The sequence below is a fragment of the Cololabis saira genome, chromosome 15 (assembly GCF_033807715.1).
Source record: "Cololabis saira isolate AMF1-May2022 chromosome 15, fColSai1.1, whole genome shotgun sequence".
Classification (NCBI taxonomy): Eukaryota; Metazoa; Chordata; class Actinopteri; order Beloniformes; family Belonidae; genus Cololabis; species Cololabis saira.
In genome coordinates, this window is record NC_084601.1 from 33,207,420 (window position 1) to 33,234,340 (window position 26,921).

A 26,921-nucleotide genomic window follows, 5' to 3' on the forward strand; every position below is an offset into this window, starting at 1 on the left:
TACGAGAAGGAGGTTCGATATCTTTTATCTGAATAATACTTTTCAATTTAAGAGCAGCCACATTAGTCCAATAGGGTATTTTTTTTGCAAATAATATCAATATCTGAAAACCTGGGTGCTGTGATGATAAAGCTACAGACGGTGTCGTATTAGTGTTTGTTTAGCTGTCTCCAAACACAGCCTGTGGGGATGACTACGGATCTATTATCCGATTTGGACACCCGATTTTTCGCCGATAACCTCCTGACGAGCGAAGACTGGGGTGAGTTTTGCTCGTTTGCAGTTAAAACAGAACCCAATGATGTGAATTCAGGCGGATGTGATCGTGTTTAGCCTGATTTATGGTCCTGCGTTAACCCTGCGCCGTAGGTTACGCCGTAGCCTACGGCGTAGGGTACGCGCCGACGCACATCCTACACCGTAGGGCTCTGCGTTGGTGTAACGCGGAACCATAAATCAGCCTTCGGTGGATTACCACTGGGGAGGCGAGGCATACCAAGGGCGTCACGCCGTCTTTAGCTGATACTTTTCTTACTGATTATTCGTAGTTCAGACCAGAAACATCGTTTATTTGACACGTTATGTGTGGGATTATGGGTGAGATGGCCATTGCACGGGTGCAGCGTGAGCAGCTGCTTCCTGGAGCTGCTCACCCGGACATGCCTGTTTATCAGCGGCACCGTGGGTGGAAACGTGATTGCACATTTTATATAACCTCGTCCTTCTCCACAAGATTCCTTCTTAAGGACGTGTTTTTAGTTTAACTCTGTCTTATGTTTGGGTGTGGTGAATATTTTCCAGTCTGGGTGACTACTATTCCTCGATTTCCTTATTAACATGCAGTTTTGAATGCTTCCTCAAACGGCTCTGCAAACCTTCCACTAGTGGTTAGTGTTAATAAATAGAATATAATAGAATAGAAAGCCTTTAATATCAATGTACATGTACAGTGGAATTATGCAGCAGCTCCGTCAAAGTGCACACATGCAAAGACTATGTAAGCAAGGAAGCATAAATGTATATATATGTACACACACTATAAACAAGAGTGAATGGGAGGATAAAAAAAATGTACATGGATGGGTGGGGGGATATTGCACATAAATGAATGGAAGAATAATATTGCCCTTGAAGGGATGGGAGTATTGCACATAGATAGTAGAATATTGGGACATTGTGGATAGAAGGTAGAAAAATATTGCACAGAAAATATGAGGTAGCTTATAGGTTGAGAAAGTTCACAGCTTTTTTGTACGGGTTCGTAAGGACCTGAAGCGCCTACCAGAGGGCAACAGGTCGAAAAGGAGGACGAAAATGGATAGATGGATGGATAGATGAATAGAGGTATAGAAGTCCATATAATGACAGTAGTTTGGATCAGGTTTGAAAGAAAAGGCTGTGGTCATCATAAAATAGGAGTAGGTCAGATTTGAGTAACCTACTGCAGGCTTTTTTATAGTGTTTGGGCCAATCCCAATACACCCCCTACTTTCTACCACTAGCCCTCCCTCACTACCACTACCCCTAAAAAAAATCAGGAAGCTGAGAGCCAAAAGCTGTTTTAATTTCAGCTGTAGCGCTGTTAATATGCCACTTTATTACGTCTTAACGCCTGTTAAGAAATTTGATCTGATGTTTTCGGCGATAAGAGCCGCCGGTCTGGGGCGAAGCAGCAGCTCACGTACAGACGTGATCGTCAGGTCAACCTGCCGTCGTCCCGGGGAGAAACCTGCAGCTCTGTGGAGAATTACCTCTGGCTGAAATAAATCATTTAGGAAGATAAATGTTGGTTTAATAGATTAAATCTTACAGTTGTAGCTACGCCTGTTAAGAAATTTGCTCAGAAAATTTGGGGATTTCTGCCTGCCGGCTCCGGAGCTGATTTATGGGGTCCGCGTTAAATCAAGGCAGAGCCTACGGCGTACGGCGCGCGTTACCGCGTAACCTACGCCGCAGGCTCTGCGTTGGTGTAACGCGGAACCATAAATCAGCCTTTATTCTGGCGAGGTTTGAAAAAGACTTTGCAACAACGGGCAAATGAGTGATTATATACATTCACTGAGTGAATATTATGAAAGTAAAATATATATTTCTCGCTCGAAATGTAATCAAAATGCATTTTTATGCAGAAACTAATTCAAAATTTAGATTTTATTCACTAAAAAATAAGAAATGTCTGCCATGTTTTTTTTTTTTTTTTATTCAGTCCGCAAATGACGACGAAAAGCATTCTGGGAAATTTTTCTGGCCGTTGTTCAGCTAGTCAGCATCGGAAAACACTCGATCTGTAGGGCTAGATTCATAGCCACTACGGTACACTCGTTTTCTCCACTACCCCTAGGTGAGAAGAGGAATTGGGAAACCACTACCCTCACGGGAACGCGCAAAACTTAGGGGTAGGGATGAAAAGTAGGGGAAGTGGGAGTATTGGGACAGGGCCTTTATCTCTTTCTTTATCTCTGTTGACACTCTCTAACATCCACCTCTTAAGTTTTCAGGTCACTTTGACAGTCAAACAATGAGATTAGTGAAGTTAAGCACTCATTGTGACTGCAGGTTGAAAGGTATTTTTCTGCATTGCCATATAGCTGTTGTCATTATTGAGCTTTAAACCTTTTCTGATGTGCAGCTTCTGCAAGCACACATGCAAACTTAATTACTTGCACTTCAACGATTAATAACAGTATAATACCAAAAGTCACTGGAAGGTATAAAGGTCTGGATAGAAGTCAGAGATTTTGTAACGTCAACTGTATTGGAGATGAGTTTCATATTTTGTTTGAATGTAAAAATGTAAATATAATGAATCTCAGAAAAAAATACTTACCAAAGTATTATAAAAACCGACCATCTATGTTTAAATTGATTTTGTTACGTCAATCTAATAAGTTAAATGTTATTTATGAATTAGGTGCCTTTTTGAAGAATGTCCTTCCTCTGTTTAAATGATTTTTATTTATTCATTTATTTTTTTTTTTTGCCAAATTGAGTATTTTAGTTAAACATGTACAGCCTACCCTTGCTACAAATGTTTGTGTTCTGTGCTCCATACCATGTGATCATGGTCGTGAGTTAAAATAAATTATTGATTTGATCAAAACGAAAGAGTCATAAATAATCAAATGCAAACCTGGACATTGTTCTGTGCAGAGCTGTTGCTGCTCTTACCACATAGTGTGTCTTTGACATTCATTAACTCGTTGCTGCTAACTAGCAGTAATTTTATACCAGGATATATAGGTGGCAAAACTGCAGAGATCATTCAAACAGATTTGTTTTATAACCCCCCCTTATACACGTTTAATGACGACTATTAGTCTTCATGAACATTATTTAGCAACCAGTAATGAAGTGTAAGATGCACAAACGTTAGAATATACATGTGTGCTGAGGAAATGTCACCTGGTGTAAAGCGTGAGGTAATAACTGCCGTCTGACGGCACATGAACCCAACAGAAAACTCTACTATGTCCCATTTGTTTCAGCTTCAAAGTCCAGAGTACAGCTCATCAAAACACCCAGGGCACGCTGAAGGAAATGCAGGCTCAAAACAGACTATTATACTGGTTTCTTGGAAAATAAACATAACTTTGAGTTCACACAATCACCAGTTTTGAAGTAACAAACACAACTATGGTCATGATTTGTGTTTTTGTTTTATAACATTATATTTGATCTGGCAGAAGTTGTAATAACTCACACCTGATTTAATATTTTACCTAATCTAGATAAATTTAGTTATCTGAACATTTGATTCACATGACTCTGGCACCTTGTCTAAGAACCCGGAGTTTATAAATCCTCTTCTTTATAGGGTAATTTTTTCAAGTTGTTATTGAATCTGTGCCCATTTTCCACTAACAATATAAATGTCACGACTGGTAACTGTTATAATTAGGGGAATATTTTTCAGTTGCACTTTTATCTGTAATCAAGTTTCTAAGAAACTTTGAAATCCACATCAGGAGTCTTTCTATTTCTGGGTTTCAAGCAAACCTGTTGCTGGTAGATGGGGTACATGCATGTTAGAAGTTCTGTGCTAATAAATGTGGTTTTCCAGAATCGTGTCGTAAAGGGGGAAAAAAAAAAAAAGATCAGATCATGGCGACATAACCGTTCTCCACACTGTGTTGTGTTTTAACAGCTCTGTCAGGAACAATTCTCCACGTCCTCTAAATAAATGTTGAGTCGGGGAGATCCAGAAAAAAGACGATTTCTCAGTCTTTGAGCGGAAGATGAAATCAGGCGCTGCATCCCGATCTGAGTTTACAGCAACAGATGGAGCAGTCGGATGAACAGCATCTGTTCATGTCAGGTTCTGAGGAAATTAAAACGGTTAATAAGGATAAAGTTCCACCAAGTAACAACATTTGCCTTCACAGTCCCACGCAAGTCATGTATTGACTCAACATTTGTTTTGAGGGTGATGGCTGGAAGTATTAAAGCGCTTGCGCTTGTCACCTGCATGTTTAGATGATAAAACAGCAGTCTTAACTGTTTATTCAAGTGATGCTGTTAAATTATCGGAAAATTAACCATTACAGATTTTAGTCTACAAATAGTAACATTTATTTCAAACTTTATTTAAAAAACATCAGTTTCTTTTGAAAATGGTTTTCAGAATTCACTTTTTTACCCCTTTTTGAAAAAAAATGCACTTGTATATGTTTCATATGGCTGAAAATAATCCAAAAGAAGTAAAGTAAAAAAAAAAAAAAAGTTGAAATGAAATACAAGGTTAATTATTATATATAATGTACCATTGACCTCGTGTCTGTGAACCTTAAAACCAGCTCTGTCAGTTGGATTTCTGCCCTATCAAATAGCAGATTTTTTTATTTTTAATTAATCTTTTTTTTTTGTGTGCAAGTTCAAGAATGAAGTCTGTCATGTGACTGGATGCAATTTTTAGTTCAAGCTTTTAACAGAGTATGTAAAGTAGTTTTTTCCTTAATTGTAATATCAGTGGAGAAAAATAGGAAGACCACGTCTTCTTGTTGCGTTTTGTGCCGTTGAGATGTGAAAGACGCCTCTCGAAACTCGACCATGCCCGATTTGCATTTTCAGATATGCAAATTGAGCATGGTGCTGATAAGGGTGGGGCTTTTTAGTAAAAATTTGTGACTTTGCTAGGAGCCTATTCTATCACCCTAAAGAAACCACGCAGGTCCAGCAGTAGTCTTTTTTTTTTTTTTTAATTATTATTATTTTTTTTTAATCCCCTGTGGCGACCGCTACAAAGGGAGAACGCTGACATTGCAACTTTTTCTTCTCTGTTTCCTTAACAATCACAAAGCCATAATTAAAGCTGCAAGCAGCGATGAACGGGCCCTCGCACTCTTGTGCACGTTCAGGCTGCAGTGGAAGCTTGTATGACTTGCATGTAGATTCTTCAGGCCTGGACATTTAGTGGATGACACCACCCACGACTCTCTATATCAAACCATTCAAAAGTTATGGCACAAAGTAGGAACTATCAAATATGGACCAATCAGATGAAGGGGGGGGGGCACGCTTTTTGGCGTCTATCGTCGCCACGGTAACACTTTTGACTGAGAAAAGTAATGCGTATCGTTGCAGGATCAAGACGCACATTTTGATGTATAACACACCTGGGTGCACGTTACGGTTCGGGCGAAGAAGCGCTGAAGAAATGGCATAAATTGAGCCAAAATTACACAATTAATTCAAAATGTCCGACTTCCTGTTCGGTTTCGGCCATGGCGCCAAGAGACTTTTCTTTAAGTTGCGACATGATACAGGGGTGTACCGATTTTCGTGCATGTACGTCAAACCGTATTGTGGGGCTTGAGGCACAAAGTTTTCTAGGGGCGCTGTTGAGCCGTTAGGCCACGACCATTAATACAAACCATGAAATATCAAATTTTTCGCCAGGCCTGCTTGGTGCAAAATTTGGTGACTTTTGGGGCACGTTTAGGGGGGAAAAAGGCCCTCCTTTCGTCAGAAGAAGAAAAAAACAACAAAACAAGGAAAATTCCTACAGATACATTAGGGCCTTGGCACTGTCAGTGCTCGGGCCTAATAACAACCACTTTGACATATAAGATTGACCAGTAGCTTGGTCTCATCTACCTGGCCTGTGTCAGTGCACGTTTCCAGCTCATCAAGGTTCACGTCACCATTTCTGAAGCTCGTGGTCTTCTGGAACAGAGTCTCTGTTGAGTTAAATAATTATTAAACAGATGAGCAACAAATGATCAATGGAGGAAAGTAATGGATGAGCAAATGTGGCATACAAAAAACAAATGCAGTGGTAAATGCAAATGCCCATCACTGATAACCCATTAAATGGAAATAATAAATAAAACATAAAATGCAACATAAATAAAAATAATAAGAACAAATAAATAAAAGAAATGAAAAGAAAATAAGGTAAGGGGGGGATCAGTCGGTGGGTAGAGTCTTCAACGAGTTAAAGTAATCTACGAAGGATTGCCATTTATGAACACATTTAGCTGAGTTGCCTTTTACTGAGTATCTCACCTTTTCCAATTTGAGAAAAAACATAACATCACTAAGCCAAAGAGCAATAGACGGAGACTTGGGGATTTCCATGAAAGTAGGATACGACGTCTTGCTAAAAGAGATGTGAAAGGCAATACTTCTGACTGTATGGGGCTGATATGTGAGGAGTCAACAGAGAGTCTGAATATTGCTATGAGAGGAGAGCCCGGGTCATTCTGATGTAAATTAGATTGATTGTCATTAGCTATCGATATAATCATCACCGTTATCATATAATTAATTCAATTACTCGTATACTGTGCTTGAAAATGGTTGCCCATGCCGGGCCTGATGGAGTCTGACCTCTGCTCTCTTCTCAGATCAGGTATTTCTGTCTTTGCCATCTGCTCATCAGTTTCTCTGTCAGCCTCCAGCTCACATGTTTTAAATCCCGTCCGTCCTGCAGATGCCTGCCTGTACCAGTGCGAGAGCATGGAAGAGGGGGAGGATGGAGACTTCAGCCGGGGGTTGAAATACGACGCATCGGTACGGACACAAAAGCAACCGTCTCCGCTCACAGATCTGCCGTCTGCGCTGGGACGGGAGTGCAGCCGACACGACACCCACACTTTTTCACAAGTCCGCTGGAAGACTTGCCCAGAAACTGCAGCTGTTTAGCAACTCAGGTCCACTGTATGAAATATTTGGGAGTGTTGAGCTTCCACCGCTCTCTGTTTTTATCGTTCCTGCTCTCGTCACTGAAGATGTTCTTGCGTTGAGGATAAAAGTTCTGAAGCGTTTCAGTTGTTATCTTGTTCCTTCCTGCTTGCTAGTGCAACAGCACGGGGGTCGTTATTGCTACACGTCGGCCAGATGCCACAACCTCCTGTTTATGTTCTCAATGTAGTTTAGCATTTTTTTTGTTGAAAGGTGAAAGGACGTAGACTTGAGGACGGCGAGGATATCTGTCTGTTTTTGCTATTAAGCTCTGTTAATATTAACAGTGTCGTTTCTATACATAACTGATGCCCTTTTCTTCTCAGAGGAAAAGGCAGAGTAAAGTTCTACCTTTTTTTTTTTTTTTAAATGACCTGTTTCTGCAGCTCAGAAAAGAGCTGATGAGCTTGAAATAGGAATGGGTGATATTTTACCGTTCACGATAAACCGTCAAAAAAATTCCTCACGATAAGAATTTGTCATGACGTGGTAAAAACGATAAATTCCCGTTGATGATGTTTTTGTGTAAAGCGGAAGGAAGGAAGGAAGGAAGGAAGGAAGGAAGGAAGGAAGGAAGGAAGGAAGGAAGGAAGGAAGGAAGGAAGGAAGGAAGGAAGGAAGGAAGGAAGGAAGGAAGGAAGGAAGGAAGGAAGGAAGGAAGGAAGGAAGGAAGGAAGGAAGGAAGGAAGGAAGGAAGGAAGGAAGGAAGGAAGGAAGGAAGGAAGGAAGGAAGGAAGGAAGGAAGGAAGGAAGGAAGGAAGGAAGGAAGGAAGGAAGGAAGGAAGGAAGGAAGGAAGGAAGGAAGGAAGGAAGGAAGGAAGGAAGGAAGGAAGGAAGGAAGGAAGGAAGGAAGGAAGGAAGGAAGGAAGGAAGGAAGGAAGGAAGGAAGGAAGGAAGGAAGGAAGGAAGGAAGGAAGGAAGGAAGGAAGGAAGGAAGGAAGGAAGGAAGGAAGGAAGGAAGGAAGGAAGGAAGGAAGGAAGGAAGGAAGGAAGGAAGGAAGGAAGGAAGGAAGGAAGGAAGGAAGGAAGGAAGGAAGGAAGGAAGGAAGGAAGGAAGGAAGGAAGGAAGGAAGGAAGGAAGGAAGGAAGGAAGGAAGGAAGGAAGGAAGGAAGGAAGGAAGGAAGGAAGGAAGGAAGGAAGGAAGGAAGGAAGGAAGGAAGGAAGGAAGGAAGGAAGGAAGGAAGGAAGGAAGGAAGGAAGGAAGGAAGGAAGGAAGGAAGGAAGGAAGGAAGGAAGGAAGGAAGGAAGGAAGGAAGGAAGGAAGGAAGGAAGGAAGGAAGGAAGGAAGGAAGGAAGGAAGGAAGGAAGGAAGGAAGGAAGGAAGGAAGGAAGGAAGGAAGGAAGGAAGGAAGGAAGGATGGATTCCCGTTGATGACAAACATGTGAGAGCGAGATAGATTCAGAGTTAAAAAGGTGGAGTTGAATTGGTATTTTTTTTATCGGGATAAATGCCAGAAATAATCGTGATACATTTTTTTAGTCCATTCCGCCCATCCCTAGCTTGAAATGACACGTCAGCTGATTCTCGCTGCACAATTTGGTCAATTTTAAGTGTTAGTTAATATTTATTTCGGTCAATCACAACCATAAAAATCAACAAACAAGATAATACAGGTTATTCCCTGGTCAACATTGTGATTATTTTGACCGAAAAGGTCTGGGCTTGAAGCAAAAAGCTTATCTTGCCCATCTTTTAACAGAATAGAATATACAAAAAGAACAAATGAAGTATCATTAGTCTACACAAAATAATAGTAATAATAATGATGATAATAGTAATAATAATAGCTTAAATAACTGTAATAATAGTAATGATGATGATGATGATGATAATAATGATAGCTCTGAAAACAGAAAGTGAAAAGTTTAATGTTGTTAATCGTTGGCCAGTTGTGCAGCTTTGTCTCGCTAAGTTTCTGCTGGTTGTTGACACAGCCAGGCGTCCATCTGTTCCCTCGACGTGCTTTATCCGGGACAGGGTGGTGCTCGGACTCTGCTCTCAGCTGACCCCGAGAGAAGAGTCTTACTTTCATTTATTTATTCAAAAAGTTTTCAAAAGAAGATCAGTGTTCGTGAAATCTGGGCTATATGGCTTTTGGTGGACCAGAAACATGTTAGTTGTTGACCTGGTTTCTGAAATGTTTAACTGTTTCTCAGGTTTGTTCTCATTAAGTTAGCAGCAAAATGCACACACACACACATACACACATTAATGCTCTCACACACTCTTACTAATCCTGCAGTTGTTTTCTTCTACCAGAGTAAAACTCCCCACTTTCTCTTTTCTCTAACCTCCCACAGTTCGACAATGACCTCGTGCTCACCCTCGATCCTGACAACCGCACGTCACCATGGCGACACCTGGACGAGAACCTCCTCACAGGTACAGACCAGCCTTCAAACACTCGGGTCAGCGGTTTAGTTTCACGCTTCAGAGGAGGCTGAAACATGAGACGCTGCAGACTTGGCGCCCGCTCGACGCTGAAAAACTGCCGCCACAAGTTTGTTTCTGAGCAGAAATGAAATGAAAGGCAGAGGAAGTTTTATTCCCTTAGATAGAAGTGTTATCATACGTCGTGAGTTGACTGATTCTGTCCTCGGGAAGAACATGGTAGTAGATTGTAGATACAGCAGCAAAGACGAGTAAACTGTCTAGCTTATCTCTTTGTGGTCTGCGGGTTTCGACTGAAGGTTTGAATCTTTAAAAAAACCACAGGAATTAACTTCCTGCTGTAGGAATAAAGTAAATATAGCTTCTAATCCTTTTTTGCATGTAGCAAAAACATAAAAAAGCACCTGAGCACAGAGAAATATTCGACAAATATTAAATTACTGCATCAATTTCTTTTAATCTAAATCATTTTGCTCTGATTTGCCTCCTGACCTTTTGAAGTTTATGACTTAAAACTGCCTGAGGAATGTGACCTTTCTTACGGTAATTCAGTTGTAACGTTGCAGATATTTTCTTCCTGAGATTGTTTCGGTGCAGGCCTCCTCTTGTTTATTAATTTGTGCAGAATTGGCCCATTTAAAGAAATAAAACATGACTCCCCTCTGCAGTTGTACGCATCCACCTGTTGTTGAAATTATTCATGAGAGGAGTTGATCCGTGAGAAGGACCGTGATCCTTCATAAGTAATACTGCCTTGTAGTTTAGTATTTTCAGTTGTTTTAGCTTGAACGCATCACAAACTCTGTTGGAGCCTGATGGAGGTTTTCGGTTTGACAAACCTGTCCTTATTTCTCCTAGGAGACACTCCTGCAATAAAAACTGAAATGAGAATAACCAAGCCTCTACCTGTGGACATGTGTAAGTCCACTTTTAGTGTCTTTCAAGTCTCCATCGTGAATGTTTTGCACTTTAATCAGTTTTTTATTGGTTGGTTTGTTTGTGTCCAGTGTTTCATATAAAAGCAGAGCCGCCGTCTCCTGCTTCGTCTCTGGAGTCCGAATGTTCGGCGTCGTCATCGCCTGTCCCACAGGTAGGAGCATCTTTTATTTATGTTTCCTTTCAGCAACAAATTTCCTATTTGTAGAGTTTTTCACAGCAGTGAGAAGTAACCGTCACGTTAAGATCGTCGCTGTCGTCTCTCCTGCTCAGATCACAGTTAAAGGCGAAAACCCTCCGACTCCTCCGTACATGTACGGAGACGTCCTGTCGCCTCCTCTGGGAGCGATGGAGGTAACCGTGGCAACGACGGCATTAACCCAGTCACAGAACCAGATTCCAGGGGCAACACAGACGCAGCTACAGACGCCGCGGACGACACCGGTCCCCACGGTCGTCGGTGGACTCCAGACTCAGGCTGCAGGTGTGTCTTCTTAACCACTCACCTGGTTCAAGTTTGCAATCCCACCAGCCTCCTTAGGCCTTTTTTTTCCCTTTTTGTTCGACCAAATCGCAAAGTAAAGTTTACTCTTGTGTAAACACGAGGAAAATATGCACAATTCTTTCTGCAAGTTAGATTTTTTCTTAAAAACATGAACAAATGGAATAGGGCTGGGGATCGATTCAAATGTCAAGAATCGGTTCGATTCCGATTCTTAAGATTCAGAATCGATTATCAAGATTTATTCGATTCCGATATTGATTTGGGTTAGTGTTATTAAAACTGTCTTTTGAGCTGTTGCATAAATTATATGACTGTGTAGTTATGCAAAATATTACTACTAGTATTATATTGAGTTTCAACAGCAAGTATTGTCAGCTAATGATGCTGTAAGGACCAATCAGCTCCCAGAATGCTGATGGAACTGCTTTCAGAAACATCATGTGGGTCAGAATTACCAAACAGATCCAGGGAGGAAACAGAGACGGATGAAATCGGTTTTATTTTTTCCTACATTCCGCTTTTATTTGTTCCATTTTCGGTCTATTTTGGTTTTTAATTTTTGAGCATTTGGTTTTTAGCATTTTTTGCAAATGTAACCCCAGGACAGTATATAAAGTAATGAAATATAGACAATTTATGCAATTATAACCTAACACTTTAATGTTTTCATACCTTTAAACATATTTAAAGGCAAAAAAATGGCACCAGTTATTCTCGTGTCCAACAAAACATTCCTTTTTTGGGGATAAACAAAAAAATAACCAAAAGTTGTAATGTAATGATGAAAAAAAAATTACATAAATACATTTTTAAAAAAATCGTTCTTTAGACATATGAATCACATTTTTAGGAATTAATATGAGAATCGATTTAGAATTGGGAAATCGTTTTTTTTTCAACACAGGCCTAAAATGGAAGCGGATTCTCCTTTTTACACAAAGTCTTATACAAAGCTTTCTGCAATGTCTTTTTGTCACCGTGCTCATCTGCTCTGAGCTTTCTGCGCTCAGCCTGAAGGAAGAGCTCAGTTTACCAGTCGGCCTGCATTCCAGCTCCTCACCTGTGTAGAGAGACCCTGCGCCAGCCCCCAGAAACAATGGCGGGATGGCTGTGGGAGGGTGGGGACTCTCGTGGAGCTGAAGGTTGTCTGGCTCGGGACCTTAAAGCAGATGGAGAGTTAGATCGTTTCTGTCTACTAGTTTTAATCAGTCTGCTCAACGGCGAGCCGCGGTGTTTGCAGTTCGATTTCCAGCCTTGTCACTGCGTCTTTGTGCAAGAAGCTCATTTAGACAATGTGCCGCAAACTGTGTAGATTTCATAAATATGTAGTTGTGGCCAACGGCTTTGGCGGTGATATACAACGTTCGTGCTTGGATCGTGTTTTTCCGGCATTGCTGGATCGATCTCTGGCCCTGCTATGTGTGCCCCCGAGGAAAGTCACGCTCATGAAAAGATGACACATGTTCCCCCGCAGGCCCCTTGCCACAATTTCAGTATGATTGCTTTTGTGCTTTTCCAAAAAGTTTATTGGAAATCTGTTGACACCAGTGACATGTGCTAGGAGTAAACGCCTCCAGCTCCAGGAGACGATGCTCTCTCGACCGCCGTCGTTGTGTAGCAGTCAGGATGAGGGATGTTTCAGCTGCTGCTAGTGCTTGGATCGCTCTTCGTCATGTTGTTAGGTGACGCTCTTAGCAGTTATGTTGAAGTTCATCCATTCACCTCACACAGCAATCTAGAGATGATGTGTCATTGCTACAAAGATAGCTGGCTGCTTGTGTGTGGATGAGAAATGTGTTATGAAATACTTTATGGAGCCTAGAAAGAGGTGAAAAGGTGATATTTAATGATGCTCATATTGCTTTTGTGTTTTACAAACGTGCACTTTTTTCAGTAATCCTGAACGTGTTCAGTCTTTCTAATGTAAACATGAAAGATGTTAAACTAAAAGTCAGTATTCATCCTCAGCTTTGTTCTGTTTATTCATGTAAATGTCTCGGCTGCTGTTGGCTGGAATACGTTTATTTTATAATTCTATGTGGTCTAAAAATGAATAACTTGATATTCCTGACAGCTGAGGCGTTAATGAAGGACATTAACTTGTGACAAAAGAGGGAAAATGTTATTAATCAGGGATCCTGCTGTTCTCCGCTCAAATTCAGATGATGCTTTTTAATCTCCCCACCTTTCTTTTCTTGCAAAGTAACCTGAGTATTAATACGGTTCTCTTTGCCAAAGTTACCCCAGCACCGACACGGTCGGTCCTCAAGAGTCCATTATCTTTTTTTTCATCCCCTGCAATGTAAATGATGAGGGGAAGGAGTCATTTGATTAATAAAAAATAACTTTGCATGCATGTGAGCACTTCATGCAGTTTCTGGGCCACTTGTCATTGATGATGATGTTGTTATTATTTATTATTATTATTATTAGCATTAGTATTATGTGACTGTATGGAATTATGAGTTTCATCAATGCAAAGCTTTTGAAAGGACACAAGTTGTCTGAATCTATGAGCTGGATTATCAGAACCTGATCTCAGAAACCTGTTAAAACGTTCCCGTCTCTCATCAGTCCTGCCGGGCTCGGCGACGTTGAAGGCCAGCACCATCCTGAGCACCAAACCTCCCATCCAGCCCCGGCCCGTGTGCGTCACCGCCCTCCCCGTATCCCAGAACCCCACCACACCCAAGACCCTCATCCTGCAGGGCCTCCCCTCCGTGGACCAGACCAGACCCGGTAGGAGAAAACTGTTCCGTTTGTTTCATGTTGCATGTAAATAAACAGATAATGTCACGTCTGAGTTGTGCTGACTGTTAGTTTTTCATAGAGATCTGAGTTCAGGACTCCATCATGCAGCAGAGTAGGTTAATTTTGTTTTTTAAAGTCGATCCTGCTGCAAATATTATACAGCATACTTACTCTGCTTACACTAACTGCAGAATGATGAAAAGGGAAGTTTAGTGCTGTTAAAAGCTGCTAGACACCTGCAAAGTCAATACACCCCCACCCCAAACTTCTTGGGAATGTTTATTTGTTATATCCCTTTTATAATTAATTTGTAATGCTTTGCAATTGTTATACTGATTCCTGCTTATTTAGGTGGTCTAAACTTTAAATTACACTTTTGTTCGTCATATTATAGTGTTAGTGTGCATATTTATGTTTCGTTTTACTAATTTATCAGGATATTCAAAATTAAAACAGTGGGAAAAAATTATGTTCTTATCATTTAATGCGATTACCTTTTTTTTGGCTCATTTCTTTTTTTTTTTTTTTTAATTTTTCATCATGATTGTAAAAATTGATTGTCACATGTAAAACAAAACAACCCAGTTCAGATCTTCAAACTAATTCAGTCAGAACTTCGAACTAACTCAGTCAGAACTAAGTGTTAAAAGGAGTTTCCAGATGAATGAAATACAATAACTCAAGTGGGACAAAAGTAAGGAGGAAACAATTGTCCAGACTGGCTGTTTTGGTACAGACGTGAAGCTTAAATGTGTCTTTGATGCAAAGTTAATTTTTCCATTTCATTTATTTTTATTTGTTATAGAGGGACAATGTACATTAATGAACATTAAAAAAAAAAAAAATGTAAATGCACCCAATTGTAGCCAAAAGGCTAATTTCCATTGGTAGTCCCCCTGTCAGAAGGAACACAAGGCGTAGTAGTAAAGGCAAAAAAATGACAGTAAAAACAAAGACATGTCATAGATACAATATTTAAAAAGCAACAGTACACGTAACTCATCCATCCCCAAGTTAGAATTCACCGGGCCCGTAGAAAGTGCCTCTCTCGCAGCATCACTTCATCTCGTTGTCTTTCGTCCTCCAGTCGTCCTCTCTCAGTCCGTCTGCCTCGGTTCAGCGCCGGCCATCGTCAAAGTGGAGCCCGTCTCTCCCAGCATCCCTCAGCACTGCTCCAGCCCCGCCGCCTCCACCTGCAGCAAACCCATCGTCCCAGCAACCGCAACATTACCCAGCAGCAACTCCGGTGACATTGACGTGAGTAGGCCGGATTCACGACTTTAATGTTCTCCGGATTCTACCGTTTCTCACTTCTTCTTTTCCCCACTGACCTCCCGGCCGGTGCAGATGAAGCAATTGAAGCGGCAGCAGAGGATGATAAAGAACCGGGAATCTGCCTGCCAGTCGAGAAAGAAGAAGAAGGAATATCTCCAGAATCTGGAGTCGCAGTTGAGGGAAGCTCAGCAGGAGAACGAACGCCTTCGCAGGGAGAACCAGGCACTGAGGGAGAGACTGGCCGGGAAGGAGGTGAGGCTGCCAATCTGAGCAGGAATCAACCCGCTTCATAGTCACCAGCTTTAGCGCTGAGCACTCCGACTTCAGCGCCGCTGTTTCCTGGAGTTCTTAATGAGTCGTGATTGTGGAGACTAACACCGTGTCCTAACTGCACGCGAGCATCCGACTATCGCGTTGCACTGCGTTACATCGGATGCTCTTTGTCCACACTGAAAGTGTTATTGGCCCCCACGTTATTTTGATTGACAGTTGAAACTCGCCTTTGAAGGCTGATTTATGGTTCCGCGTTACACCAATGCAGAGCCTACGGCGTAGGTTACACCGCCGATTTCACGCAGAACCGTAAATCAGGCTGTACTCACCGCACTACCCGCCCGTGCGCTCCTGAAAGAAACTCCTAAAAGAACTCCTAAAACAGTAAAGAGATAAGTAAAAGATGGGTGAGTACTTGTTATCTTCCTACATTTGTACTTTCTAAACAGAAAACAAGCTTGATATTGTGATATTTAAATGTTCTTCTATTTTCTTCCTGTCGCTCGCGTTGAAAGGCGGTTGAAAGCGCTGTAGGAAACAGTCATGGATGAGGAACGGCTGATCCAGTTAGTTGAAATGAGAAGTTATCTCTATGATTCCTCCTCATTTCACTACAAAAAACTCAATAAAGTGGCAGAAAGAAATATTATCTTATTATCTTATCCCATTATCTTATTCTTATTTCTTATAATTATGTTTCTTTACCGGAAATTACATACAATGTAGCCAGGTATCATAGATAACTTCTCATTTCAACTAACTGGATCAGCCATTCCTCATCCATGACTGTTTCCTACAGCGCTTTCAACGCGAACGACAGGAAGAAAATAGAAGCAGGGCGCCCGACAAATGTTCAGCTCAAAACGGCGCGCCGCGTCGCGCTGTGCAGCGGTTAGGACAGTCCAATAGAAAATAAAGCAATGGAATTGATTTTGTCGCTGACGCTCGCTCGCGTCGCATGCAGTTAGGACACAGTGTTATGTTGCGTAAACTGAGTGGCGGTTTGCCTGCCGGACCCGGAGTGGAGTCTCTTGAACCTGTAAAACCTGTCGGATCCTGTGAGAAGCTGCAGAACCTAATGACGTCTTCTGAAGTCCAGATTTCTCTGGTTTGTGTTTCAGCGCAACGACTCCACCAGCAACAAGAGAGCCGTGTGCGTCATGGCCGTCCTGCTGTTCATGACCTTCAGCTTCGGACCCGTCAGGTATCTTCCTGGCTCTTCTTCACATCTATGCTTATTCTAGTGAAGGCCTGCTGCACCAACACGAAACACTAGTCTGCTCATAACTATGAAGTGTTTGTTGTTTTTGTTTTAAATTTTGGGGCGTATACATGGCGTTTTCATACATATTAGTAACTTTCATAGAACATTTATTATCTGAGTCGCCTACGCTGTTCAAACCTTCCCAGTCAACATCTTTACATGTCCGCGGAGTAGAGCTGCTGGGCGATATATCGAGATTTTAATATATATCGATATATTTTCAAACGCGATATGGTACGAGACAATATCGTTTATATCGATTTAAAAAAAAAAAATGATTTTGATATAGCTTATTTTGTGACAAATTGACTTGAATGTTTTATTTGAGATTTGCACAAATGTTTTGTTAAGGGATATTTGTTTTATTTTATTCAAGAAGCATTTTTATTCTATATATGCAGACAGTTTATTTTTATTTCATTTGTTTTATACATTTTGATATTGTGCAGACCTCTGTTAATAAAGGTGCCTGTGTGACATTTGGCACGAGGCTTTGTATTAAAACTGACGGTTTTTTTAAGGGTTTGCCTCAGAAAAAAATGAAGCTAACAGAGATGCTATGCTATAATGCTTTGGGGGAAACCCCAATTATGACACAGAAAAAATATCGAGATATATATCGAGTATCGCCATTTAGCTAGAAAATATCAAGATATGACTTTTGGTCCATATCGCCCAGCCCTACCGCGGAGCACCACGCCGTCTCTGTTAAAGGGGCCGTGGCGTTCTCATGACAGGCTGATGTTGAGTACGTACTCTCGTCTCAGCCTTGCGGGATCCTCTGTTGCTCAGACGGACGTCTGCGTTACCGTAGACTCTTGAGGTAACGTTTGTGATGTGTCAAAGTTTGTGCATGCACTAAACATTTCAACAACCTCACTGTGCAGTGACTGATGGCGGCGAGCTTCATCGTGCTCTCACCTCGTGTAAAACCTCCCCATAACGTACTTGACACATTTTTCATGAGTCAGCATAATCTGGTAAATCATCCGGGTGTCAGAAGTTACTTTTAATTTTTTATCCTCATGAATACTTCTCTTGCTCTTATTTTATAAAATGTTTCCACATTAATTTTTTTAAATTTCTATCTGATGGACGATCCTTTTATTGACATTTTGAATCAAATGCATTTCTGATCCAGTACTTGACGTTGATCCATCATAACTCATAACTTCATGCGGCCGGCGAGAGCTGGCAAAAACATAGAAACGTTTGTTTTGACTGGCTGTTCGCAAGCATTTCAGTTAGTTTTATCCAAAGTTTTGGGGACAGTAACAACAGCTCAGGATTATTTAGGATGTTAACACGTGTCTGTTTACATTTGTGTAATAAGCAGTTGTGTGTTTTTTATTCTTATTAAATTAATTAAAAGTTTGGGTTTGGTCACCCAGAATTCCTGTATGATGTCAGAACTCAGATTAGGTTTAGGGACAGGAGCATAAAGACCTTTCCTGTGAAGGTTTAGGGACACGTCTTCAGTCTCTCATGAAATCTGATTTCACATTGTGATTGCAAGAACTGACGAATGTGATTCTGTGCAGCATCACGGACAAGAAGCTATCTACGGGGCTGCAGGAGGACGTGGTGTCGTACACGGGCCGGCGGCTGCTGGAGATCGAGCAGCGGCAGCAGCGGCGGCAGCAGCAGCAACAGGCTGCTCCCAGCGCAGTGGAGGACAAGACGGAGGCGGAGGACGACGGAGAGGAGCGGTGGAAGAGAGGAGAGGTGGAGAGGGACCCTGTAGAGTCCTATCAGTTCAGGTGAGACCACGCTTTATCACTTCCGTGTTTAACTCTACCAGTTGGTAAGTCCCGCAAACTCAAACACGGAACTCGGGACAATAAGAAACTGAAGCGTCTCAGGAAGAAGTTATTTGTGTTCAACAAACACAACGGCGGGACTGACTGCTGGTCACATTTGTGAAGTGCAGAGTCGCTACTAGGGCTGGGGATCGATTCAAATGTCAAGAATCGATTTGATTCCGATTCTTAAGATTCAGAATCGATTATCAAGATTTTATTAGATTCCGATATTAATTTGGGTTAGAGTTATTAAATAACTGTTTTTTGAGCTGTTGCATGAATTATATGACTGTAGTTCTGCAACATATTAATACTAGTATTATATTGAGATTCAACAGCAAGTATTGGCAGCTAATGATGCTGTAAGGACCAATCAGCTCCCAGAATGCTGATGGAACTGCTTTCAGAACCATCGTGGGGCAGGAATTATCAAACAGATCCAGGGCAGCAAACAAAGTCGTATGAAATCGGTTTTATTTTTTCCTACATTCCGCTTTTATTTTTGTTCCATGTTCGGTCTATTTTGGTTTTTAATTTTTGAGAATTTGGTTTTTAACATTTTTTGCAAATATAACCCCAAGACAGTATATAAAGTAATGAAATATAGACAATTTATGCAATTATAACTGAACACTTTAATGTTTTCATACCTTTAAACATATTTAAAGGCAAAAACATGGCAGTAGTTATTCTGGTGTCTAACAAAATATTCCTTTTTTGGGGATAAACAAAAAAATAACCAAAAGTTGTAATGTAATGATGAAACAAAAAAAATGCATAAATAAATAAAAGAAAATTAAAAAAAATCCTAGTTAAACATAATACACATATCCCCAGAGTTGATTTCACTCGATTTGCTAAATTCAATCAAAACAGAGCTAAATGTCCAACAACTTAAGGTCCAGAAGATCAACAAGGATGTCTAGATGTTCTTCTATGATGAATCAAATCCACGAGTCCTGTTTGGACGCTCCTCGATGAGAGGTGGTCGCTTTGTGCCTAAAACATTGTGGAACACAGTTTTCACGCAGGCAGTCGCCGTTAAAAAACTGTCAACGGCACTGATTTTCTAGTTGGGACTCGCTGAAAGGTCAAATCATGAAACGTGAGTTGAGCGACCCCGTCAGCTCTTTTATGACTTGTAGCCACAGACGAAGCACTTGAGCGGTGGTTTAAACCCTGAGGATAAAGTCATGATGGAAGAAGGTGGTGGAACTGGTTTGTTATCCGTCTTGAAGGTTCGAGGTCGTTAAACCGACTCGATGTTTATCACCTACAAGGCAAATATGCCTGTTTTTCAACACTTTGAACAGCTGGTTTTCAGCTCATCGCCTCCCTTCTCACACAAGGAACAAACCTCTTCTCTGCTGCTCTGAAAGAAGTTAAACTTGAAATGTTTTGTTTGTTTTTTTTTGTACAGAAACCTGAGCGACATGTTCAGTGACATGAAGGATCTGGTCCTGCAAGACATCGACCGCTACTTCACCTCTTCTGACTGCCGGCAGTTCAACCGCTCCGAGTCCCTCAGGTCAGTCGTTCGTTTGGGGTTTTGTTTTTTCTTCTTCTAACTTTACTGGATGAGGTTTGTGCTCGTTTCCAAACTGGATCTGATGCTGCTTCATCTCATCCTGCTCTAACTCCTCCATACATCATTTTATGTAATCTTATATAATCACAAGCGCATCAATAACCTTTAAAACGATGTAGGTGTTAAACAGCCATCCTCCTCCACGTCACGATTCATGAAACGTTACATCGAAGCTAATGCTTTCTTTCATGGAACACCGGTGATATAATACAGATTACAAATGTCCTGCTTGACATTTTCAGTTGCATTTCTTTGCTCTGCATTAAGTAGGGCTGGGCGATATGGACCAAAAGTCATATCTCGATATTTTCTAGCTGAATGGCGATACTCGATATATATCGATATTTTTTCTGTGCCATAATTGGGGTTTCCCCCAAAGCATTATAGCATAGCATCTCTGTTAGCTTCATTTTTTTCTGAGGCAAACCCTTAAAAAAACAGTCAGTTTTGATACAAAGCCTCGTGCCAAATGTCACACAGGTACATTTATTAACAGAGGTCTGCACAATATCAAAATGTATAAAACAAATGAAATAAAAATAAACTGCCTGCATATATAGAATAAAAATGTTTCTTGAATAAAATAAAACAAATATCCCTTTCCTGCATAACAATTAAATTAAAATACACTGTGCAATTAATACAATGTAGACAGTAACAGGCAGACTTTTCCACTGAGGTTGACAGTTGTGCAAATAACAAAACATTTGTGCAAATCTCAAATAAAACATTCAAGTCAATTTGTCACAAAATAAGCTATATCAAAATCATTATTTATTTATTTTTTAAATCGATATAAACGATATTGTCTCATACCATATCGCATTTGAAAATATATTGTTATATATCAAAATCTCGATATATCGCCCAGCACTAGCATCGAATGCTTGAGTTTGTGTTGATCAGCATAACTGAGATGGTGAAGCAGCGCCGACACTCGCACGATGTGAAACACAACTCCAGTCTGGATGAAACGTCTTCGCTACAAGCTGCAAACAAGGACGCTTCACAGTTGAACCGTGAAAGAGAACCGTGAAACCGAAACAGCACTGTTTGATGGGTAAACAGGTGGCTGGTGTAGGAGAGCGTGACATTTACACAGAACAACCGGCTTTAACCGTTCCTGGTTGATCAACACTTTAGTTCACTTCTAAGGGATAGCATGCAACAAAGATACAAGTTTGTAACTTAAAAGCCACATAAGATGGAGATGCATGAGGCTGTTTGGAGTAGAAAGAGAAAATGAAATGAAGGAAACTGAAGGAAAGGTAGTTTTCTGTCCAAACGTTAGCGTTTGGGACATGCAGAGTGATGCAGATGTTTGGACTCATGCATGTGTCTTGGTAGCGAGCTCCTCTGTTACATCCTCCTGTAAGCTGTTTGTCAGGATTACTTTGTTTAATTTGTAACTGAGCTCTCTGTTGAGAATAAACTTAACCAGTGTGACACCAGTTAAAAGAATCATAGCAGGAAACGGGGGAAAAAAAACCCACCAAATCCAGTCGACTCCAACTTTGAGAATATGGGCCTTCTCATCTTTCTTATGTCGACATTTTTCTTTTTCATTTCCCACAGTTCCTTGCAGTTTGGCTAAAAGTAGGAGAGTCGATAAAGACTTAATGATTTTACCCGTCCTCGTGCCGAAGCACAGACATCTAGTTTAGCAGATTATACTAGTATCATTTGTGCGTTTTGTATCACGGGAATCCTCATTTAGAACCACATTTCCATGGAAATAAAATAAAACAAAAGCACATACTCCTTGCTGTCTCTTATCAGTTTAAAGATGTTTCCCCAAATGTTTGATGTGGTAGTCATGACGATAAATCTTTTGAAAGATTTGTGAAAGACGGGCCAAATATGCGGCGCCGCCAGGAGACTCCCCGCTGGAGCGACGGCCGGGGAGAGGGAGGATCTGGTCGGGGGGGGGTTTCCCTCGGGGGGGTTCCCTCCCTGCCAGGTGTGGGAGGCAGGACGGAGGCTGAAGGCACTTTAAGCCTCCCAGCTCTAGTTTGACAGGATGCGTTTTGTTGCCGTGACAACATGAAGGTTTTTTCCATCCTCTCTACAACTACAAACCAGCAGCTGTTTCTCAGACACACTGGAGTTTCTGTACTACTCTCTACATTACTGGCTTTTCTGCCACGATTATCTCACAGCAACACAAAGTGGCTGATGTCTCGTTGGTGGGACGCTAAGTATTCACTGGAAACTGGTATAAAAGATTAAAAAGATACTGCAGAAAAGATGTAGGCAAGGCAAGTTTATTTGTATAGCACAATTCAACACAAGGTGATTCAACGTGCTTTACATCGACATTAGAAGCAGCAAGACATAATTGTACAGTAAATGAAATTATGAGAAAAGAAGTAAAATAATAAAAAGCACAAGCTATTAAAAATAAAAAAAAGGGCAGTAGAGTGCAGCAGGTAAGTTTAATTTAAGAGTACGCTTGAGTAAACAGTAATGTTTTTAGGCCTGATTTAAAGGATCTACAGTTGGAGCAGACCTCAGGTCTACAGGAAGTTTGTTCCACCGGTGAGGAGCAGAATAACTGAACGCTGCCTCACCTTGCTTGGTTCTGGTTCTTGGGAAACAACAAACCAGATCCAGATGAACCTCAGGGGTCTGGGAGCTTCATAAACTAACAGATCCAGCATGTATTTTGGTCCAAGACCATTCAGGTCTTTGTAGACCAGCAGTAAGATTTTAAACTCTATCCTTTGACTCACTGGAAGCCAGTGTAGTGATTTCATGACCGGTGTAATGTGGTCCAGTTTCCTGCTGTTTGTAAGGACTCTGGCAGCAGAGTTCTGGATCAGCTGCAGCTGCCTGATTGATTTCTTGTTAAGGCCTGTAAAGATGCCATTGCAATAATCCAACCTACTGAAAATGAATGCATGAATAAGTTTTTCCAGGTCTTGTTTAGACAGAATCCCCATAAAAGATGTAGAACGTCCATTAAATGCCACTTAAATTGCTTCCAAGCTGCTCCACTGCCACCAGAATGAAATGTGTGTGTTGTCCAGGCTTGCGGACGAGCTGCGGGGATGGGTCCATCGACATCAGAACAACCGGAAGAAGTCTGGAGGGAAAGCGAAGAAAGCGAAGATTGCTCAGGTGAGAAGGCTCCTTCATCTGGTTTTTATTTTTTTTTAATTTTTTTATTTTTTTTAATACATTTATTTAAAAGTAAATATATAAATAATAATTTAATTTAAAAAAAGGTACATTTCTGTTAGATATTTGACTTGAATATTTTTTTTCAGCTGATCTAGCGAAGGAACAGAATGAACTAAATAGAATAAATGCTGATTTGACATATTTGTAATTGTCTTGTTGCCGTTTTGAAGCACAAAGCTCACCTGAGGAAGACGAACTTCTCCAGATATCTGCCCATCCAGACTCACCACTCCATAGAGAGGTACGACGGATCACTCACGAGCTCCCACGTGTAACCTCACATATGATTTACTGAAAAATATCACCAGGAATGTGATATTTTAAACTTCGTATCAACATTTATATTGTTGCATTTGACTGTTGGACCTCTCCTGTTTGCTAATCCTTTGACAATAGTCACGTTAACGTAACGTTGCTCCAAAACACTCAAACTCCTTCCTGAAAGCATGATTCTGGTTTAATTTGCACTGCAGTCAGCTGCAGGTTCTTCCCGGTCCGGAGGTCTCGTACAGCGACTTCCTGGATGCCATCGACCGCAGGGAGGACACGTTCTACGTGGTCTCTTTCAGGAGGGTACGAGGGCACACACATACTTCACCAACAGCTCAGGCAGGCTGGTTTGCACATGTTGCTTTAAACAGTTTCTTATCTAAGCCTCCTGTCTGTCTTGTTTGTCGTCTAGGACCACCTGTTGCTTCCTGCCATCAGCCACAACAAAACCAGCCGACCCAAAATGTCTCTGGTGATGCCTGCCATGTCCGTGAACGGTCAGTCTGTAGGGAACTCAACCCTCAACACCACCTTAAAGATCAGAGAATGTAGGGCTGAAACAATTCCTCGAATAATTTGATTACAAAAAATGATCGAGGAATCTTCTCTGCCTCGAGGAATCGTTTAATTTTGCCAGCTCAAAGCAGGGTATTTCGCCCGGACTACATTTAATGCGACACAGCGCGTTAACGGTACAGGGTGCTGACGCCACGCACGTAAAGGAAGAAGAGGCGGCGGATATGTTTGGTTTTAGTAACATGCCATGCTCAGGCATAGATATATATATTATATATCTATGTGCTCAGGCAGTCTGCAATGGCCCAGATGTGAGACACATGTAGCTCAGTGCTTAACTTTTATGTTCAATCCACGCTATATTCTTCTGGTCCGTTCTCCTATATGTTCCCCCTCTAACCCGGTACATACATAGGTTCCTCTAAACATCTGTTCCCGCTACAGTTTTAACTAAAAGAAAAGGCAGAAAATGTCAGAAAAATAAAAACGTAATAAAGCTAACTGGGTAGTTTTCAATTTTAGCTCTGTAGTCATTCATGGATAAAACAAGCAGCACTGGTGCCTAGTGTGCTCCAATACAGCAGGTCTCATAATTTTATTTTGAACACTGCCAAAACTCAAAATCTTATAAAGACTTTAACTTAAAACTTAACTAGAACTTAAAATTTGACACAAATGAAAGTTCAATTGAAACACGTGGGAAAAACACCTAACCTTTTAAGTGATGTGTGTTATCAGGTGTAATGGCATTTTTAGGTTAGAAATAAGAACATTTCTTAGTAAGATCCTTAGTTTTTTGAGTGAAGGCAGTGAATTTGGTCGACTGGTGTAAGTTCAGGGTTTTTAAATGCACAAATACTGTATTATATAATTTAGTCTTAGTAATGACAATTAACATCTAACATCTTATGTATATTTATAATTGCTCTTTAACTAAACAAAAATATGTTTTATCCAATTACTCGATTTAAACCATGGAATTTTCAGTAGAACTCTATTACTAAAATATTCGATAGCTGCAGCCCTAAGAGAATGTTTGCATTTATTTTGAAGTGATTCTAATGAGGAAGTGGTATCTGATTTCCTTGTCTGTCTCCATGCCGACGCTCTTCTCCCAGAGAGTCTGTATAACTCGTCTCAGGGCTACGAGATGATGATGCAGGTCGACTGCGAGGTCATGGACACTCGAATCGTCCCCATCAAGTCGTCGGCCGTCCCTCCGTCTCTCCGTGATCCGCCGCCGCCTCCCCCCTCCTCCCATCACGGCGCCCACCATCACCACGGCAACAACACCTCCCTGCGGGGGCGCAACCACCACCACCAGCCGCCCCCCTCCTCCTCATCAGCCTCACCCAGGCAGCCTTTACCCGCCCGCAGAAGGACACCTGAATATTTGATCAGCCAGTCAGAAGGAGATTGAAGAAACGTTGCCATGGTGACGACAGGAAGATAAGGTGAAGAGGTTAAAAAAAAAAAAAAAAATGAGTTAAAGGTTGATGAGTCGGACAGAGAATCGGAGGAAATGCCTTGAAAAGTACTTGCATCTTCAAACAGTAAAAGTTGAATACACGCCTCCTCCGTGAGCAGAAGTCGACTTCCCGAGGTCAGAATTCGACCTCCGGCAGCCTCTCGAAACTTTATTACCTTGTGCAGGTACTGATGCCGTTGTTTAAACTAAACTATAACATCCTAATATATACAAATGTTTTTTTTGAAAAGTGGGTCAAATGCAGACAGGACAGCAAACATGCACTTCAAAATGTTTAGTTTCATATAATACAGAAGCACGGCGCGACCTTAAACCAGTCCTGACCTCTTAAACCGTCGCGTCAGGAGGTTTTTCGCGGCTGAAAAGTCCCAGACCAAAACAAAAAAGTATCGTCTTCATACTGTTCGGCGCTCTATCGGAGGCTGTTCATCACAAACACAGGCCGTGGCCTCCCAGTACAGTTTGTATAGTTTGTATTTATGTGGCTCTGTCTTAATCCGCAGAAGCACACCGCAGGCACTGAAGAAGAAAGTGTAAATAGAAATTCTTTATCTCATTGTCTATTGATTAATGTACGATGTCTGTCGGGGACGGTGGGGTTTGTTTGAGCGGGGCCTGCTTTTTATGGACCAGTCACAAAGTAGCAAAACCTCGGCCGTACTTCAGGTCTTAGAGGTCTGAAATGAGTCCAAACGGATACAATGCACATGTTTATGTAGTTTGAAAACTTCATAAAACTAGAAGCAATATAACTTAATGACAAAAGGACATGAGCTGTTGAGCAACTTTTGTTTCTGTCAAATTATCTCAAACAGAACTACAAAAACGAGATGAAGGCATCCAACATCTTTTTCAGATGAAGAAATGTCACGTTTGATATCAGCCCTGCCAGGAGATGCATGATGGGGGATTTTATAGGCTTGTGGAATAATAAAAAAGAGAAATACTGATTTAAATCTGCTGAATTGGTAAAATAAAATAAATATGTGGGAGTCACACGAGTGCAGAAAATCTAAACATAGTTCATCTAATGTTCGTTTTTAACATATAAACTTTTTTTTCTCTCTCTCATAACACCTGCTGACCAGGACATAGTTGTGGAGTAAATACGACACATCAGTTTAGTCAATTTATCTTTGATGGCAAGATGTAAAAAAAAAAAAAAAAAAGTAACATCCTTGTGAATTCTGATCAAATAGTTTTGGTTTTGTAAAATGACAAGTCTTTTTTGTTTTCATGTTAAATCCTGTTTATAGGTTTTTGTGGTAGAACAGAAATGTGTTTAATAATTTAATCAGTTTTGCAGCACATAATACCACTCAGATCCTGCTACACGTGTCAGCTGTAACATTTATTCATGTGTTTTTTTTATTATTATTATTATTATTTAATAGTTGTAAATATGAGTGTAGATATTTGGTTTGTACATGTCACCTTTTTTAATTTTTTATATATTTCTTTTCACAACAAAAAGTAAAAACATGAGAGAAATTC

At 40.9% G+C, this 26,921-nt stretch overlaps 1 protein-coding gene across 1 annotated transcript; it reads left to right on the top strand.

Moving 5' to 3' along the window:
- On the top strand, positions 1-26,921 carry atf6b (activating transcription factor 6 beta). The gene is made up of 17 exons (XM_061741431.1): positions 1-262; positions 6,932-7,011; positions 9,485-9,566; positions 10,434-10,493; positions 10,583-10,665; positions 10,785-10,995; positions 13,591-13,755; positions 14,855-15,024; positions 15,115-15,294; positions 16,437-16,519; positions 18,121-18,339; positions 19,802-19,909; positions 22,999-23,089; positions 23,323-23,393; positions 23,626-23,725; positions 23,835-23,919; positions 25,057-26,921. The coding sequence occupies exons 1-17, from the start codon at positions 190-192 to the stop codon at positions 25,356-25,358; spliced, it is 2,163 nt and encodes a 720-aa protein (XP_061597415.1). The 5' UTR covers positions 1-189; the 3' UTR covers positions 25,359-26,921.

What these genes read in the sequence shown, in the direction of transcription:
- atf6b (XM_061741431.1), top strand. Translation starts at nt 190, where the DNA reads ATGACTACGGATCTATTATCCGATTTGGACACCCGATTTTTCGCCGAT. An exon ending in ACTCCAGACTCAGGCTGCAG is followed by an intron (nt 10,996 to 13,590) that starts GTGTGTCTTCTT and finishes GTCTCTCATCAG; the next exon opens with TCCTGCCGGGCTCGGCGACG. An exon ending in GCAACTCCGGTGACATTGAC is followed by an intron (nt 15,025 to 15,114) that starts GTGAGTAGGCCG and finishes CGGCCGGTGCAG; the next exon opens with ATGAAGCAATTGAAGCGGCA.